We start from the raw sequence: 19,720 nt of genomic DNA, 5'->3' as shown, positions 1-19,720 counted from the left end.
CAAACATAGTACATTAACATAAGTATCATGCAGCCTTCTCTATTTTATTTGGTTTTGCTGTTTTGGAATATTGTTCTTGAACCCCCACAAGGACCTATAGTCTTTTTGAATGACTTTCTTCTTGCTACTTCTACCAAGTAGTTCATACGGGTATTTGCAGGACAAATATTAATAGGCATCCATGAGTCTTTCTTGTTCTTGTACTGTATACTACTATGTTTTCTTTGTGTTTCTAAAAGAATTATTGTGCTTTTACAAGGCATTGCTTGAACCTCCCATATTGGGAGTCCAAGATTATTGAAATTTTACAAGGTATTTCTGGTATTATGGCTGATTCTTACTTGGTGCTTATTATTCTCATATTAGAGTCAAATATAGGGATCTGATGATCTTTCCTTCTGTCCATGCTTTTGCACCTTTTGGAGTTTCTTCTTTGTAATCACAGTTTGGTTCCTTCACTTGCGAAACAACATTTGTCTCCATAAAGGTGATTAGCTATCATTGACTTTTGTGCCAGTGCTCTTTGCTTGAGCCAATGTTCAAAGGATCACTGTAGATAGAAAGTCTCTTAGGCCACTTTGTAATATTTGCATGGTAACCTATTTTCTCTTGTCAAAATGGCGCTGATTGCTTATTTCTTCTCCTTGTGATAGATGATGCCTAGTCGTTTGCTTTTGCCCAACTCTTTCTTATTGTTATGTGAACCTTCTTAGAGGATCAAGGTTTACTCAGCAGATCACAGGCATTATTCCTTGGGATTTTTTCCCCCCAAATATTATATTTTGGCAAAGGTTTCTCTTTCCTTTTCTAAAACTCCGAAGTCATTTTTCCACGCATTCTTTTTAAGATTTTAAGGAGACGATTTGGTACATTAATGCTATTATCCTATAAGAGTGCACTCTGCTGTCGTCTCAAGAGTTTCAGCTAGAATTTGCTGGTTGCAGGCGTTAGGTTCTTTTTTGTGCATCTTGCTTTTTCTCCCTCTTATGATGCATGCCAAGAGTGTAGGCATTAGAATAAAAAATTAAAGGATTTTGAAATATGATAACTAAAATTTGTTTTGATATTAAGCCACATGCACTATATGTAATATCTAACATACGAAAAACCATTAAAAAAGGCTTTAAATGTCTTAACAATAACAATGCTTAAGTTTTGGTGGAATGTAAGGAATAGTCACAAAAACACAAAAACATGTAGATGGACCGCAACTTTAGACAAATTTGAATCCAACTGCAGAGTTGTATTAGACAAAAAAACCAAGGAGGTGCTCAGGCAAAAGCTATATGCATGGACAAACATAGGGTGAAAAAGTCAAAAAATATTAGAGGGAAAGGAACCTAACAATGTTGCAAGTCTTAGTGTGAAGTATATGATAAATTTTCATAGGTTTAGATACAAAACAAGTATGCTAATCTATGTAACACATACTATTTTAACAGGGCACTGCACCCGCACCCATGCGGGTGCGACACTTGGACACATTTTCCTTTGTGTCAGGTGAAGTCAACCACACTGAGGTCTATTTTTGTCCAAAAGTAGATTCAGTAAGCGGGAGCGGGAAGCGAGGCACTTCCAAAATTTTAGGATGCGGGAAGCACAAGACAACTTAGAAGCGAACCAGGATTCCTCTCAGAAGCGAATTGAAAGTAACTTAGGAAGTGAACCAGAAGCGAGGGGAAGCGAAAAAAAGGGAAAAAAGTAAGAAAAATAAAAAAAACACAAAAAAACACAAAAATAAGGGGAAGCGAAGCGAGCTTCCCCCCAAATTTTTTTGGCGCTTCCCCGCACGTTTCTGAAGCGACACCTTTCGCGATTCCGAAATGCGCTTCACGGAAGCACACTTCCTCATATGGTATGGTATGGTGCTTTTGCTAACCCTGAGTTAACCCTAACCAAGTACAATTTTATCTGTATTATATATATAAATACTTAAATGCACACACATACATGTAGTGTTAACTTAAAACTTAAAAATTATATATATATACCCACCCCGTATGTAACGTCCCAACATTTCAAACTTGCGAACCTTTCAGAAAACAGGCAAGAAACTAGGAAAAATCTCTTTCCTTCAGAGTTTGTTTATGAAATCAGCGGAAGGCTATTCTTTTGTTAAATCATAAGGCAAACTGACAACTTTGGGCACGTTAGCTAAAATAACCAAAACTTACAAGATTCGGATATCCCAAGGAAAATCTGTTACAAACCCAAAACGTCCAAGACGCGAGCTAAGAGCAGGAAGAAGAAGCCTTGAAGCCATCTTGCAATCACGCCATCGCTCGTAGTGTACCTAATCATCACCTGTACCCATAGAATGGGTTAGTTTCGCGAAAAACTAGTAGGTGCACAAGAGAGACTACAGGAAACTGAATTAAGCACATTTAATTCAGTATGCTAAGCAGTTTAAAACAGATATGGAGTTAAACAGAGAAGCAGTGCAAATGCGTAAGTAGTGCAAACGCGTAAACAGTGCAAGCGAGTAAGTAGTTCAAAGCAAGGAAGCAATGCAAATGCGTAAGTAGTGCAAACGCGTAAATAATGCGAGTAAGTAAGCAGTGGAAGCGAGTAAGTAGTTCAAAGCAAGGAAGCAGTGCAACTGGCAAACGCAACATACAATCCATTTGATCGTAAGCTGTGAACTACCACGCAACAAGCTTGTTCTCGTTCTTAGAACGAGGTCTCTGCATTGAATCAGTATCAGGACATCGTTTGTCGCTCTCACTACTTCTAACAAACGCTTTGTCTTGAACAACCTTAATCTATTCCCATCTCTCAAGGCCTTACGCGGCCAACTGTCACCGGTTATGACTCACTAAGGCGTCTACTTCCTCAGAAAAACCCACCCTTTCGTAGGAGGTCCAAAACATGATCACTAACTCAAATCGCTAACGATCTGATTCTCACATCTGAGTCCTGCATGTAATCATGCTAAAACAGAAAGCCAAAGCTATAAATTTATAATTGGCTATCTCAAACAATCTCAGAAGAGCATCACAACTCACCATAACTTTTTATGGTAAGCAAAAAAACACATGATCCACGTCGGATCGCTCGGTCCGGGAGATATACGACCTGACAAGGAATTACCGCCCTAGAGGGTATACCTGGTCTTGGACCATACACTTCCTTACAGGAGTTCACCGTCTTCGCGGCTACCTGTTAGTAGACGGTGTACATCCTCACAGAGATTCTACCGCTCTAGCCGGATTACCCGATCTGGAAAATGAACAACCTCACAGGGAATTACCGCCCTAGATGGTATACATGGTCTTGGACCATACACTTCCTCATAGGAGTTTACCGTCTTCGCGGCTACCCGTTAGTGGACAGTGTACGTCCTCACAAAGAATCTCCTACTCTAGCCGGGTCACCTGATCTTGATCATACATACCCCCCACAGCGAAACCTTTGGGAAGCTGGTCCCCAACAAATGCCATATCCAATGAAAATCATTGGATACATGCATCAACACAAATGACCGCTCTCAGGGTCGATAGCAACTATTACAATCAATAAGATCAACGCCGGATCACCTGGTCTGGAAAATGTATAACCTCATAAGGAATTCCACCCTAGATGGTATACCTGGTCTTGGACCATACACTTCCTCACAGGAGTTCACCGTCTTCGCGGCTACCCGTTCGTGAACAATGTACATCCTCACAGAGAATCTACCACTCTAGCCGGGTACCTGATCTTGATCATACACACCCTCGCAGATAATCCTTTGAAGATCAGGTCCTTGACAGACACCCCACTCAGTGATACATGCATCATTAATCGACTGCTCCGAACCATTGACCGCCTCGGGGTCAGTAGCCACAATATGGGCACAAGCATGTATCTCAGCAATATGCATTGTATCACTCCACACAGAAGCATATAATCCTACGCATCGTATTATTGCCACAAGAAATATGACAATCCTCAAATAGGACCTCAAAGCATGCGTAAACGATACATAAGAACACGCAGATATGGTAATCCAGTTGATTCTATAGGCGAAGAGTAACTAACTCTATCTAACAGCCAAACAAAACAACTGAATAAGACAAGCACTCGTAAAACATACAATTACCATAAAATGGCTCTGTCCATCAACAAGTAATTAAATTAATCATAAGGCATAAACCATTGCATCACAAGCCATTCATAAGCAATCATACGACAACAATTATATCACAATATGTAAGTAGCTTATAAGACAAGCGGCCACATCAATCTTATTTGCCACCAGTTCGTAGATTACGAGCTGTATCCAATCACATCAATCATAAAAGATGCAAGCCCACAAGTGCTACACTACAATAAGCACCAAACAATTCGATCAAGGGGTAAAACAAGTCACATGCCAATATATAGCAACTAGCATAATGCTATTATTATAAGCATTTAACTAGTATGAGAAGCTCCTTATTACTCCGCAAAGAATTACGTAAGCAGTTTAACCAGCTAGAGTAACGCCTTGACAGACGTGCACAGCTCAACGAGTAACATACTGAACTACCGAGCAAGCAAGCGATCGACCAGTGTGAACAGACTTTATGTTTCGATATTACTGGCCTGCTGGTACGCGCATGCAAAACGTAGAAACAAATGAGATTAGTTCGGGCGTCTGTTATTCTATGTATTTTCAATAACCCGAATAACTAGTTGAGTCCGCTCCAAAGGGGAGGACTTTAGCCGAGGGAGGATTCCCTAGAGGCTGAAAAGCAGTGTCACAGATGCATCCAACTTCTGCAGAAGTGTTGAGCTAACTTGTGTAGCCCCTTTCCCCTTAACTCCAATGACTGGGGAGGCCGGATCATTGCCCGTGGGGTGGTTGTTAACAACCTGTCTATTGGAGTTTTGTACCGCTCTGTCCTCTCCCTTGACAGAACAACCAGAAGCGAATGAGTGCGTTAGGGGTCGCTTAACTAACGACCCATCCTATGCTGTGGTCTTTATACCACTCGAGCATCTTGCCTGTGAAGGCGAATGTGAGGCTATTTATGTGATTACAGAATTGTGCATTTAGCACTGTGCGAGGTCGCACAACCGTCTCATCCGATCATCGCAGTACTAGACGTGTCGTGCATGACTACAAGTACTCTAGGATGAAGGGGGGTATAGCTCCTCAATAGAAGCATCAACAGAAGTGTTTCACAAAGATGTAATGTTTATCTTTTGAAACAGCAGTACCTTGTGCCAACATTATGCATGTGATTATCTCGAATCTCATCTGCTATCGGGGTATCTACATGTCTCGCATGACTCAATACCGGTCTCGATAGACGAGATACAAGTTTCTCAACAGAACACCCGCTAAGAAGTTCACTCGAACTCCCAATTCGGGATCACCCGAGATATGCCAAAAAGGCGAGCAGAACCAGCCAGTCACATCCTTCCAAATGCTTCGATTTGGCGCAGTCTTTGATTCTTTTGCGTAACTCCCTAAAATCTCAAGTCGACTCTGCAGGACTCCGCACACGAAGAGCCAGGATCCTTGCGAGGTATCCCTCTCTTTAGACGAAGGTGTATCGCCAACTCCCGATTGAACTCTTCTCGCAAGAGGGAGTGATAGATGTCTCTTGCATCGTCCACGAGGATGCCTCAAACGCGTATGCAATGTGCGAGAACCTGAGCGTTGTCTGCAATAGCAAGGCAATAACAACACATGCAAAAGCAAGAGCCTGACGCAAAGCGCGACGACAAAGTAAAGGACCGTAAGCAGGAGTGCAACACAGAACCTTTGCGTGATGCGCGACGGCAAATTAAAGGACTGTAAGCAGGAATGCAATGCAAAACCTTTGCGCGACGCGTGACAGCAAAGTACAGGACCGTAAGCAGGAGTGCAACGCAAAACCTTTGCGCGATGCGCAACGGCAAGTAAAGACTGTAAGCAGTACTGCAACACAAAACCTTTGCGCGATGCACGACGACAAAGTAATAAACAAAGATCGCGAAACCGCGTCCTTGAGTTAAATGCGTACTCGTATAAATATATATATTTATTTAATGGCCCCTTTTTAGTTAATTGAACTTAATTCAATTGTCCAAGTCTTCCGTGCAATCTTTCCCTACCTTTAAGAGTTGCAAGCTTGCTGGCGTCTGCGAGTGTAAGCGATGGACGACTGAGGTTGCAGAGCGCGAGCATGATCCGTCGCACGAGCTGCAAAAGTAACAATCTTAGCAAACTAATACCAAAATAGAAGGTCAGGGGCACTGTCGCCGTCCTGACGTAAGGGAAGCAGAGGCAGGGGCATCTTGCACATGCGCACCTGCTATAAGCTCAAGGAGCAGGACAAGGCCACGAGCACCTGCTGACATGCTGTCAGCAAACAACGGGGAGGCAGGAGGGGTTGCTCCCCTGCCCTCCGAAAGCAAGGGTAGGCAGGGTTGCGCCCCTGCCTTATGAAGGCAACGAGGGAGGCCGAGGCGTCGCCCTGCTTGCTAGAAGAGCAAAGAGACAAGGGGCCAAACCCCCACCCGTTAGCACAAAGGAGGAGGCAGGAGGCTTCACCCCTGCCTACCGAATACACAAAGAGGCATGGGCTTGGCCCCTGCCAGTCGAACACGTAAACAAGCAGGGGCGAAGCTCCTGCCTGACGCCCGAGAAGAGGGAGCAGGGAGGGGCTCGGCCCCCTCCCCTACCGTAACAGGTAGCAGGGAGGGGCTCGACCCCCTCCCCTACCGTAACAGTAAGCAGGGAGGGGCTCGGCCCCTCCTGCATGCTACGAAGGCAGGGAGGGCTCAAGCCCCTCCCTACGATAGATAGAGGCAGGGAGGGTCGGACCCTCCCCTGCACACCTAAATAGGGGAACCGAAAAAGGGGCAGGGGCCTTCAGTCCCTGCTGGAACAATACAAAGGGCAGGGGCCGATGCTTCTGCTAGGAAAATTAGCAGAGAGAGAGAGACGCAAGAGCCCCCTTGCGGCTTTTGGAAGAGGTGGCAGGGGCCAAAGGCCCCTGTCGGCTTGCTTAACAGCGAAACGAGACAGCGAGGGGTGCTCGACACCACCCTTTGGGGAGACCCAAAGCGAGAGGCAAGGGGGGAGTCCCCCTGCCGGCGAGTGGCGACGACAGGGGGTCAGTCCCCCTGTCGGTCGATCCCAAAAAGAGAGAGGCAAGGGGGAAGTCCCCCTGCTGACGACAGGGGCTCAACCCCCCTGTCGGTCGATCCCAAGAGAAAAGTAGGGGGGTAACCCCTTGCCGATGAGAGGCGAGGAAACAGGAGGGGAAAAAGGGGGAAAATAGGGGAGAAGAGGCATACTTGAGGCTGTCGAAAGGAGGGGGTCCTCGATGGGGTTGCTCGGCAACGCAGAGGCCGACGAGGAGGGTCGCAGGTGGCGACGACAGCGGAGGTCGAGTAGGGAGGCATCGCCGACGAGGTCGCAGAGGGGAGGCTCGAGCAGGCTACCAGCGATGCGATCGTCGGAGCTCAGAGGCCGCCTGTCGGCTTCGATCGCCGGCGTCTCCAATCGCAGGCGACAACGAGAGAGAGACGCAACAAAGGGGAGAGAAGGGGAGTCGAGAGGGCGAGAGTGCAAGAGAGAGACAGCGAGGGGGGGTTTCGTATTTGAAACCCCCTTGCCTTGTTGTCTAAAGAAGGTCCGAGGGAGGCGGTGAGGCTGTGCCCGACTGCCTCTCCTTTTGGATCCGGGTCGGGTCCAAATCTGGATCCGACCCGGGTCAAACATTTTTTTTTGTTTATTACACTGTACCCCATCGCCGCATCCGCATTCGCATCCACACCCGCACCCGCACCCGCACCCGCACCCGCACCCGCACCCCCACCCCCACCCCCACCCCCACCCCCACCTATGTGACATAGATGCTAATATATATCACACTTGCCAAGATGGGAATAGATATATTAAGGATGAGGATCAAAAGGTTTTGGTGAAAGAACATGCAATTCAAAAGGTATGGAGAAAGCATCTTTATACATTACCAAGTGAATACTTGAGTAAAAAAAATTAGGAGTCTAATAAAGGAATGTTAGATAATATGAGCGTTGAAAAGATTGAAATTGCAGTAAAACAGCTGAAAAGAAAAGGGCACTATGTCCACAAGTATTCCTATAGAAGCATGGGCTATGTAGAGGAAGCATAGAAGAAGCATAAAATGCAAGGGAAGTGCGCATGGTGTCCCATGTTTTTTAAGTGAGCTTTTGAGGAAGCATGCTTCCCACGTCTATATGGAGCTTCTGATAACTTGTGGGAGACCTATGCTCGTTGACATCATTATGCACGAAAGGACTTCATTTTTTTGTTCTTTTTTCTTTTTATTAAATTTTGTCGCCTTTTGTTTACGTGAAAAGAAATAAACAATTCAAAAGGAAATAAAATATTAATGAATAGCAACACAAGAAAAAGTAATATATATATATATATATATATATATATATATATATATATATATATATATATATATATATATATATATATATATCATAGTCACCTATACCGTTAAAGGCAATTTTTTGGCGAGGGTATTTCTCAATGAGATTTTCAAAAGTTGATAAATCTCTTGAATATCTCCGGAGTTTAAAAAAAAACTATAAATAACAACAAAAAAGCTAAGAAAATAATGTTTTTGCATTATTTTTCTTTCAAAAATATAAATAAACATGTTTTAATGGTTTTAAAATATAAAAGAAACAAAAAAATAGGAAATGGAAACTTAAAATAAAAAGAGTTTTTTCCCCAAAATATCGCGATAATATCACAATATTTTATCTCTGGCGATATTTGAAAAATATCATGATATATTCTTGATATTATTGGCTACCTTGAAATAGCCGATAATATCATGATATTTTCAATATATCGGCGATATCAGTGACAATTATATATATATATATATATATATATATATATATATATATATATATATATATATATATATATATATATATATATATATATATATATATATATATATATATATATATAGATAGATAGATAGATTTTGACGGAAAGGTAAAATCAAGGATGTTTTGATACCTTATAAAAATTAAAGGTTCATCTGATGGTAAGAAGAAGACAGCCAAAAGGAAATTGTTCCGAAAAAAAGGGATGTCTCACAATCTGTAATTATTGAGCATCCCCCCTTATTGTTATTAATATGTATTTGGTTTTGGTATTTATTAAAATACCCTTGCACAATGAAACAATATTATGCTAGAGATTCAAAACACTCAGAAATTAGTAAATAATATTTGTATAAATGCCATAGGATTATGTCTTCCTTTATCTCCTAACTTTTCATGGTTGCAATTTTTCATCATTCTTTGCTCTGCAAATGCATGCTTTTGTTTTCTCAGTTGGCCGTGAACTAGATTATATTTATGCCTAATCTATCACTAGTACATATTTGTTTAAAAAAAAAAAGTGTTACGAGAGCAAAAAAGAAAGATAAAGAAGAATATTAGGTGCCATAGAAAAGAAGGATTGGAAAGGAATTCGAGATGAAAGGAAAGGAATCTTTGGAGAATACAGATTAAGGAGAGCAGACATCCAGAAGAAGACATTGAAAACTTTAGAAACAAAAGTTTGAGGATAGAACCCTTGGCAAATAAGATATTAAAAATAGGATTCATGGGTTATCTCAAGAATCGGGCTCTTCTCATACCATTAAGGGAAATTTGAATGCCTCTGTTTTCAGATTGGAGTGATCAGATTTGAGAACTGAGGATCTCAGGTCCTCTAATATGAGAATTGAACACCCTCCCAACAACACCCCACACCCCCACCCACCCAACCCCCAGTTGGTTCTCAGATCCTGCATCCCTTCCTTTTCTTTTCTCCCTTAAACCAGGGATCTCAAAACCGAGGGTCTGAGATCCACCATTTGAGATGGAGCTGATCTTGACATGGGGCCTGCCTCTCTTGACGACCACCCACACCACCTCAGATCAGTTGATCGGAAATCTGAGCTCTCAAATGCCCCCTAACAGTTTCCGAGTTGTTCAACCAATGATGAAGAGAAGATGTAGAGAAGCAAAAATAGCATGGCTACTGTAGGAGAGGGACCAAAAGTGGTCCCTCTCTGATGTCCTTTCACATATTGTTAATTGTGTATACTATAGTGTTGGGTTGGATTGCCCTTTTATCCTTGAAACATATAAAATATAATATGCTGTATTAAAGTACAGACTGCAAGATACCATTAACAGCACATGCATGTTACAATAATGTCGGGTACAGAATTGTATCTAAGTGGTATAATTCTTTATTTCTTATGTACCTCAGATCTAACTTGAAAAAAACATAAGCAAGCTTCAAATTTTTATCCAAGGGGTTAGAGCTAAGTAACATTCAGAGAACCCACTCCTTCATGAAAAGATTTCTGGTTAGGTTAACTTTTTCATCATCATCATTGTCAAGTAATGTCCCATGTACAGGAGCCATATTTAGTTAAGTCATGGTTGAAAACCCAATAACTTGTGAGCTGGCTCGCTTGGTCTTGACTGAGACTCAGCGAGGTCAATTCAGTGACTCAGCCAGATTATGCTAACTTTTTTTTATATTATATATAAGAATAGCATAAAACATATTATATAAAAGAAAGAATTGTATATAATGACAAAAATATCTATGACCATAAAAGTATTAAGCAGTGTTGTGAAAAGCGTCGAGGCGTAGCGAGGTGCGCCACCAAAATCTGAGGCGAGAGCCTCGAGGCGTAAAGCATAAGCCTCAAAGTTTTTTTTTTTAAAACTTAAAAAAACTATAAAGAATATTTAAAATTATAAATAAATAAAAAATCCTTTATTGATAAAGCAACAACCAATAAAAAAAAATCTCAAATAAATACTGAAAAAATATGAGATTAACATGTAAAAATAACATTAATGCAACAACTTGATATATGTAAGTATCTAAGAAATAAAACATGAGCATTCATTAAATAAAAAATTAACATTTACAACAAAATGCATATTAGCATTAACAATATCATGTCATAATTAGAAAATGCATTTTAGCATTAACAACCAAATGTTTATATATATATATTAGAAAATGCATGTTTTCATTTTATCGGATCTGGGTATAGTTTTTCTTATAAAAATCCAGGTAAACCCGAATCTTGTTCTGATACCTACATTACTTAGTCGGATTCAGGTTTGGACCCACTCATTTTAACATAGGTCCAACTGATGAGTTGTGCAGCCTGATTCAGAGTTTTTGCCCTTGCAGTAAGGGGGTTCGGGGGCTCCCCCTCGACGCGGTTTTTTTGGGCTTATGTTTGAGACCCGATGTCTTATGGATCAAACCTGATTTTTTACTAGCAACTTAGTTAAAACTGCGTAAAAAAACCCTAATTTTTGGTCAAATGAGGACTTCGACACTCATTTGACTAAAAAATTCAAGGCGTGTATGCCTTGGCTTGAGGCGTGCGCTTCAAGGCGTATGAGGCGCATGCCTCGAGGCTGTTGCGCTTTGTACATGCGCCTCAAGGCATAAAGCCCCTCGCCTTGAGGCGAGGCACGCTTTTTGCCCCTTGAGGCGAGGCGCGCTTTTTGCGCCTTGAGGCGCGTTTTTAATAACACTAGTATTAAGTGATAATTAGGTAACATTTACCAAGATTTTCAATGTAAAAACATCAAAAACTTCAATAGGAAATAATAGCAAATTAGAATGGCTAGAGTACTATATTTGATTGAAAGTTAACTCAAGAGTAGGTACATGTACAAATAAAACAAATAAATTCCATTTATATCATCATTATTTCCATATATGATTATTCATGTATAAATCAAACCTCAAAAATTGAAAATATTAAGGTAGATATGTGCAGACCTAAGTCACACTGACTCGGCTAGGGAGGTGCCGCACCCGAGTCGACCCGCCCTGGCACATGTGCGGCTTTGGACTCGGCCTGGACTCGGTCAACGCCGAGTCAGACTTGGTCAACGAGTCGAGGCCGAGTCCGTTCACATTTTGGACTCGGTCAACTTTGACCGAGTCCAAAAATGTCCATTTGTCCCTAAAAAATGTTTTTTTTTTATTTTTTATTTAAAAAAATGCACAGTGTAGACTGAGTAAACCAACTAGATTGACCCAGTAAGATGTCAACTTGGTTGACTTGGACAAGTCACTGGGTCAACCAGCCAGGTTTCTAAACCATGGGTTAGGTTTGCTTTTTTTTTTTTGTAAATCCTAACTCTAATTTGATATTCACTAAGTGTTGATTGTGTATGTGTGTGTGTTGATATGCATGTCTTTTCCCTAGTGTATGTGTTGATACACGTCTTTTTCTAAACTCCCTGGTGGCCATGGGCATTAGTAGTACAATTTGCCTTTGGGCAGACTTTTGTTTTTAAGAAATTTTTGTTATTGGTTTTGTTCGTTGTGCCCTTTTTATAATAATTTAATATTTCTTTCTGTTTTGTAAAATTTCTCTTCTGATGGACTTTTCATTTATACTAACATGGCTAGCAAACAATTTGTACCCTTATCACAGTTATGTTTGTTGAGGTATAGTCTTTTTATACAATCGACACCTCCAATGTTAGAGATTCAACTATATTGAGTATTTGAGGGATATGATATGCGTAAAGAAATTTGTCATCCAAATTTTCGGCTTGCATTATTGAAACATTGATATATGTCATTTTCTCATATGACTTACTAGGCAACCATGCAAGGCCTGCAAGGACCTCAACTTTGGAGGCTGTTGTTGTTGTTGAAGGGCCAGTGCATATTATATAGGCGATATGGTGATGTCCTGGAACCATTTAAATATGCTGGTTATCCAATGTTGCTGAATGCGGTTACTGTAGACAAGGATGACAACAATTTCCTTTCTTCTGATAGGGTTCCCCTTCTAGTTGCTGCATCAGAGCTCATTTGGTTGACGTATGTTACATTTCCTTCAATTGTTGCTTGACTTTTTCATAATTGCTTTTTGTTTCTTACGAGCCTCTCAAATGAAGTGAAACATTGAAGCCGTGTTTGGCGTTTTATTTAACAGGTGTGCATCATCTTCATTAAATGGTGAGGAGCTTGTGAGGGATGGTGGAATACCCCTTCTTGCAACTCTTCTTTCACGCTGCATGTGTGTAGTTCAGCCTACAACTTCTGCCAGCGAACCATCTGCTTTAATTGTTGCAAATGTGATGCGCACATTTTCTGTTTTGAGTCAGTTTGAGAGTGCCAGATCTGAAATACTAAATTTTAGTGGATTGGTTGAGGATATTGTTCACTGTACAGAGCTGGAACTTGTACCAGCAGTTGTTGATGCTGCTCTCCAAACTGCTGCTCGTGTTTCTGTTTCATCTGAATTGCAAAATGCTTTACTAAAGGCTGGTATCCTATGGTAGGTCCTGAACACGTGGTTGGAAATTTTTTTTCCTTTTCATAATATCAATCTCATCAATCTAGGATGCTATTTCAGGATGTTTGCGTGACTGAGACTTTCTTATTGCTTTCTCTTAGTGTAAATGTTAACCGTAGGGAATAATTGATGATTTTATCATGTATATTAACCCTAGCGAATAATTGATGTTTTTATCATGTATATTTTGCAGGATCACCTGGCTCTGTGTATACGTTGATATAATACCCGCAGTAGTTTATTTTTTCATTTTTTGTTATGTGTTGACTCCTTGCTTCTTATGTTAGGTATGTGTTACCCCTGCTACTTCAGTATGACTCCACTGCTGAAGAAACTGATGTAAGAGAAGCACATGGTGTTGGTACTAGTGTGCAAATCGCAAAAAATATGCATGCTGTCCGTGCAGCTCAAGCCTTGTCAAGGCTGAGTGGATATTGTGGTGATGACAACAGTACACCATTGAATCAACCATCAGTAAATGCAATTAGAGCTTTGCTGACTCCCAAACTTGCAGACATGCTTAAGAATCAGTCACCAAAGGATCTTTTGTCTAACTTGAACACAAATTTGGAGTCTCCTGAGGTAAATGCAAATGTTACTATTTCCTACATTTGTTTCTCGTAGTGCTGTGTAAATGTTGTTTCATTCTGTTCATAACTTTTGCACTGTTGTTATTCAGTATGTATGCACATATGTTGGTTATTTTATATTCCTCTTAAGTAACAATAACACCTTTTTTTCTTTTTTGTGTTATTCATATATGTGTGTGTGTGTGTGTGTGTGTGTGTGTGTGTGTTTATAATGATGCAACAAGTAAATACCCATTAGGGGTATTTTGGTCATTTCAGTCCTTGTAATAAGCCGAGCCCATTAGGGGCACATTAATACTTTTACTTTATTCTTTTCTTTTTGTCCTTTTCTGTTTTTATAGGGACTATTTGGTCAAATAACAAATAGAGCTGTTGGGTTCTTTTGGCTAGTCAATATTAGCGGTTGGAACAGTCCAACAACTATATTTATAGTTGTAGGAACAATCCAACAACTCTATTGAAACTGCCTCTTGTGTATAAATAGGGGTAAACCCCCTTTTGTTCTTTTATGCTTGTTTTTTATGTTATCTCTCTTTCTCATAAGTGATGTGCACGTGATTGTATCTTGACCTATAAGTGGTCTCTATTTGTGTATGTTGTACTTTCCCATAAGAGGCATTTGTTTCTATTTGCCATATTTCATTACATGGTATAAGAGCTTTGGTGCTCTTGGGTTGTAGTGAAGATCAAGAAGAAGATCGTGAGATTAGTAGAGCATTGGTTTGTTGTTTCTGGAAGCATGCCATCAAACTTCTTCAACACTTTTCTTCTTGCAATCTTCTATTCTTTTCTCTCCTTGTCTCTCTATCTATTTTTCTTCTCTGCTATGGTTGATAACGAAATTGTAACGGTTGTTCTCATCAAATTTGATGAGAAAAACTATAATATGTGGGCTGCGGCGATGAAAAGAATCATCGTGGGTAAAGATATGTGACAATTTGTTGATGGTTTCGTATTGGAACCACAACCAATTCTAACAAGAATGGTTGTTGGAGCCGATGGTGAATCCAAGGAAGAGAGCTTCAAGGGAGTTGAAAGGGAAAAACTATTCTTGATTATAAAAAAACCTATAAAGAGAGGAAAGTGGGTCATGCCAAAGTTCTTTCTCTCTTTATGGGTAGTATGTATGAGGCGCCATGCTCCGATATTCTTGAATTTGAAAGAGCGGATGATGCTTGGGAATATGTTAGACAAACACATACCCAAAAAGATGTTGCTACAGTGGTATGTTAAAGACAAAATACATAGTTGTAAACAAGGCGATAAAACAGTGAGGTAATATTATAGTACCCTCAAAAGACTTTGGGATCAATTAGCTAAGCTTGGACCTATATGACAGACACCTAATGATGCTCAAGAATGGAAGAAATACAAGCACGAGGAACAATTGTTCCAATTTTTTAGAGGTCTTAGATCAGACTTTGAGCAAGTCCGGGTCAATATCATTCATAGGGAAAAACATCTTCCCTTGCATGATGTCTTGGCTCAAGTGTGTATGAGGAGACAAGGCTGAAATCCATGTCTGATTCTAAGGAGATCAACGATAATGTTTTGGCCGTGTTAAGACCGGCTGCCAATACAAATGTCTACAAATCACCACATTTTTCAAAACCGTACTATGAGAGACCTAGATATGATGACAACAAGAGAAGAAATATAATAATGTGTTATACTTGTCGAGAGCCGAGACATATCAAATTCTATTGTACCAAGTTCAAAGGAAGAGAAGAAAAAAATATGGCATCAGTCAAAACGTCTCACGAAGAAAGAAGTGGAACCAATAAGGATTCAAAATCCCTTAGAACCATTGTGACAAAAGTTTAAAACGACAATTTCTCGGTAGTGAATTTCTTGGGAGATTTTCAACTTTTTGAATATTTCTCGAGTTTTTTTCGGCAAAATCTCGAGAACAAATTAAAAAATCAAATAAATTCTTAAAAAATCTAAAAGATAAAAAAATAAATAAAATAAACTAACTAAATTTTACATGAAAAAAAAAATAAAATCTATTTTCATTCTCACTAACCATATCTAAAAACTATCAAGCATCAAATAAGTATCAAGCATTTACATCAAATGTATTTGGTGCCAAAACTCGGTTGGTGATTGGGCTTTTCTTTGTTATCTTGGAACGTGTGCCTCTCAAGCTTTTGAAGAAAGGAAGAATATTTGGTGCCGATGGAACGTGATTCTAAAGTTGAGCTTTCTTTTAAGTTCAATGGGTCCAACTATCTTATGTGGGCCTCCGCTATGAAAAATCATCTAAGAGGTAAGAAACTTTGGGGTTTTGTTATGGGAACTACTCCCGAACCCTCTCTTGTTCTCACTAACATCGAAAATGAGGTTGAAAAAGCTTTAGATGGCGATGAGCGCATCAAAGCTATCAATGATCATCAATCCAAAGTTGAGGATTGGGAGATTAACCATGCCAAAATTTTGGCATGGTTTATGAACAATGTAGACCTTAAAAATTGTGCTAATATTGCCAAATTTAGAAGGGCCAATGAGGCATGGTTTTTCCTTAAGGGTATGTATACCCAAAAGGATCTTGCTCGACAATTTTTTTTGTCAAGAAAAAATCCGTTCCACCAACCAAATGGATATGAGTGTCCGAGACTACTTTAGCTCTCTAACCTCTTTTTGGGATAAACTTGCTCTTCTTGAGCCTAAATGGGTGGCTCCGGAAGATATTGAGTTAAAAAAGGGAACAAATTGAAAAAGAGCACTTTTTCAATTTCTTCATGGTTTTCGACCAGAATTTGAAAAAGTTAGGGCATCCCTTCTCCATAGAAGCAAAACCTTACCCATTGAAGATGCCCTTGCCGAAATATGCCAAGAGGAAACTCGACTTGGCCTAAGCGTTATGAGTGATGAAGTTTTGGCCGTTACTAGGCCCAAATCAAATGTAAAAGCATATAGACCTCCTCACTTTAACAAAAATAGTAATGGGCCTAGAAAGGGAGTGATATGTCATTATTGTAATGAACCGGAACACATTAGACCGGTTTGTCCCAAACTTAAGGGAAAAGTAGTCGCGGTTGGAGAAAATTCTCCAAAGAAGGAAGAAGAAAGTGCCAAAGAGGGAGATATCAAAGAAACTCTTAATCATATCTCCGAAGTTCTCCAACATCTTCTCAAGACTTCTTCTTCAACATCCGGAGCCGCCATCGCCTATTCTTCATCACCTCCAGGTATGTGGATACTAGACTCCGGTGCTTCTTTTCATATGACATTTCATAAAAACTCTCTTTCAAATGTTTTTTCCGAACCCATATCCTCTTATGTTTCAACGGCCGATGCAACATCTTTGAAAATTGAAAGTATTGGAACACTTGATTTTAAAAATTCTCAAAACTTTTTCGTTCCTTAAGTAAGAATCGTTGCAAAAATTAATCTAAATCTTTTTTCCGTTTCCCAAATCACCGATCATGGATGCCAAGTCTCTTTCTCACCTAAAGATTGCACCGTGCAGGATCTCCAGTCAGGGAAACTGATTGGGCAAGGCCATAGAAGGGGTGATCTCTATTTTATGGATTTTTTGACTCTTCCATCTAAGTCATCTTGCAATCTTGTAAAAGACAAAAGTATTGGAATTTGGCATGAGAGACTTGGTCATCTAAATTTTGTAAAAATGTCTCTTTTTCCTTTTTTGAACAATACTTGTAAAGACAATCACATGACTTGTAAAGATTGCATTTTTGGGAAATCTAAAGCTACTCCATTTCCTCAAAGAAGTTACTTCACCACTCGGCTTTTTGAACTTGTTCATTCCGATGTGTGGGGACCTTCCCCTATTTTGTCTAAAGGAGGATTTTCGTACTATGTGGTCTTTATTGATGACTTCACTCGATTTACATGGATTTACTTTCTAAGTCGTAAATCCGAAGTTTTCTCTTTCTTTAAAGAATTCCATGCGATGGTTAAAAATCAATTTTTGGGAAATCTTTTTATTCTTATGTCTGATTCGGGAGGCGAATATATGTCCAATGATTTTCAAAGCTATTTAAAAGAAAATGAAATTTGTCATCAACGTTCTTGTCCCAACACTCCGCAACAAAATGGTCTTGCGGAAAGAAAGCATAAACACATAATAGAAGCCACAAGAACGTTATTAATTTCAAAAAATATTCCAAAATCCTTTTGGGCCGAAGCGGTTCTGACCTCAACATACCTTATCAATAGAACCCCTTCATCTTCTTTGAAAAATCTTTTTCCATTTGAAAAACTTTACAATATGTCTCCCGATTATAAAAGACTAAGAATTTTTGGATGTAAATATTTTGTTCTAACTCACAAAAATGATAAACTTTCTCCTAGGGCTATTGAATGTATTTTCTTAGGATATGGCGAAAAACAAAAAGGTTATCGATGTTTTGACATACTCAAAAACAAACTTTATATTTCAAAAGATGTCACATTCCTAGAAGAAGAAAATGGTTTTTCGCACCAACCAAATGAAAATATTGATTATTCCTTTTTATTTGACTTGTTGCCTCAAGAAAACATCATAGATGATCATGTTGATCCTAGTGAACTTCTTATTGAAGATCATTTTGAATATCCAAATGATGATAAAAATTTAGAAGAAAATGTTTCATGACAAATACAAGTCTACTCTAGAAGGAATGAAAGAAATCCTCCTTGTGCCCTTGAAAAATTCTCTCAAAGTGAGTCGATCGAAGAAACATCTAAAAAAAAAATCAAATCGTATTTCCAAAGTACCAAATAGATTTGTTTCTTATGATTCTTTTTCTCCAAACTTTCGAGCATGTCTACTTACTCTTCACTCCTTTCATGAACCATCTCATTACAATGATGCTAAACAATATGCTCATTGGAATGAAGCTATGGAACTAGAACTTAATGCTCTTAAAAAGGCGCAAACTTGGGAAATCATTGATCCTCCCAATGGCAAGAAACCCATTGGATGTAGATGGGTTTTTAAAGTAAAAACTAAGAGTGATGGTTCATTAGAATGATATAAGGCTAGGTTAGTAGCCAAAGGATATGCCCAAGAGTATGGGGTAGATTATGATGAAACTTTTGCCCTAGTTGCACGAATGACTAGTGTTCGAGCTTTTATTGCTATAGCCTCTGTTAAAAAATGGCCAATCTTTCAACTTGATGTCAAAAATGCCTTTTTGAATGAAAATTTAAATGAAAAAAATTTGAAATTAAAAAAGGCCTTATATAGACTTAAGCAAGCTCCTAAAGCTTGGTATGACAGGTTTAGTAATGTATTAATCAATTTAAGATTTTCTTCTTGCTATACTGACACTGCTCTTTTTGTTAAGAAGACAGGTGACTCCATTGTTATGCTTCTGCTATATGTTGATGATATGATCATCTCTCGGAACGACAAAAAGGAGGTAAATGATGTAAAGTCTATGTTAAAAGAAACTTTTGATATGTTTGATCTTGGATACTTGAGATATTTTTTAGGAATTGAAGTGGCTTATTCCGCACGAGGATACATCCTATCTCAAATGAAATTAGCTGCAGAAATTTGTACCAAATCAGGAATATCTGATGAAAAGAAAGTTGAGACTCCCGAAGTTATCAATGCAAAACTGAGACTTGAAGATGGTGTTCTTCTTGAGGATCCAACCCCCTTCCGTCAATTAATTGGATCCCTCACCTATCTATCCATCACACGTCCAGGTATAGCTCATGCGGTTCATGCAGCAAGCCAGTTTCAGCATGCACCTACTTCGGTTCATATGACAGCCGTAATGAGAATTGTGCCATACATCAAAAATACCATCTCCAAGGGGCTCTTCTTATCCTCTTCCTCATCTCTTGAAT

The 19,720-nt window shown here is 39.5% G+C and overlaps 1 protein-coding gene across 1 annotated transcript in view; it reads left to right on the top strand.

Annotated features, from left to right (window-relative positions):
• GRV2 (DNAJ heat shock N-terminal domain-containing protein) overlaps nucleotides 1–19,720 on the top strand; it is a 247,129-nt gene that overhangs the window by 149,238 nt on the left and 78,171 nt on the right. Inside the window, exons 14-16 of the mRNA XM_090017668.1 lie at nucleotides 12,624–12,847; nucleotides 12,963–13,307; nucleotides 13,613–13,907. Of these exons, the coding sequence (XP_089873794.1) occupies nucleotides 12,624–12,847; nucleotides 12,963–13,307; nucleotides 13,613–13,907 (864 nt within the window). The remainder of the gene's footprint in view (nucleotides 1–12,623; nucleotides 12,848–12,962; nucleotides 13,308–13,612; nucleotides 13,908–19,720) is intronic.

Source organism: Nuphar pumila, chromosome 9 (genome assembly GCF_984573655.1).
Source record: "Nuphar pumila chromosome 9, dmNupPumi1.hap1.1, whole genome shotgun sequence".
NCBI lineage: Eukaryota > Viridiplantae > Streptophyta > Magnoliopsida > Nymphaeales > Nymphaeaceae > Nuphar > Nuphar pumila.
This window is presented reverse-complemented; position numbering and strand designations above follow the sequence as displayed.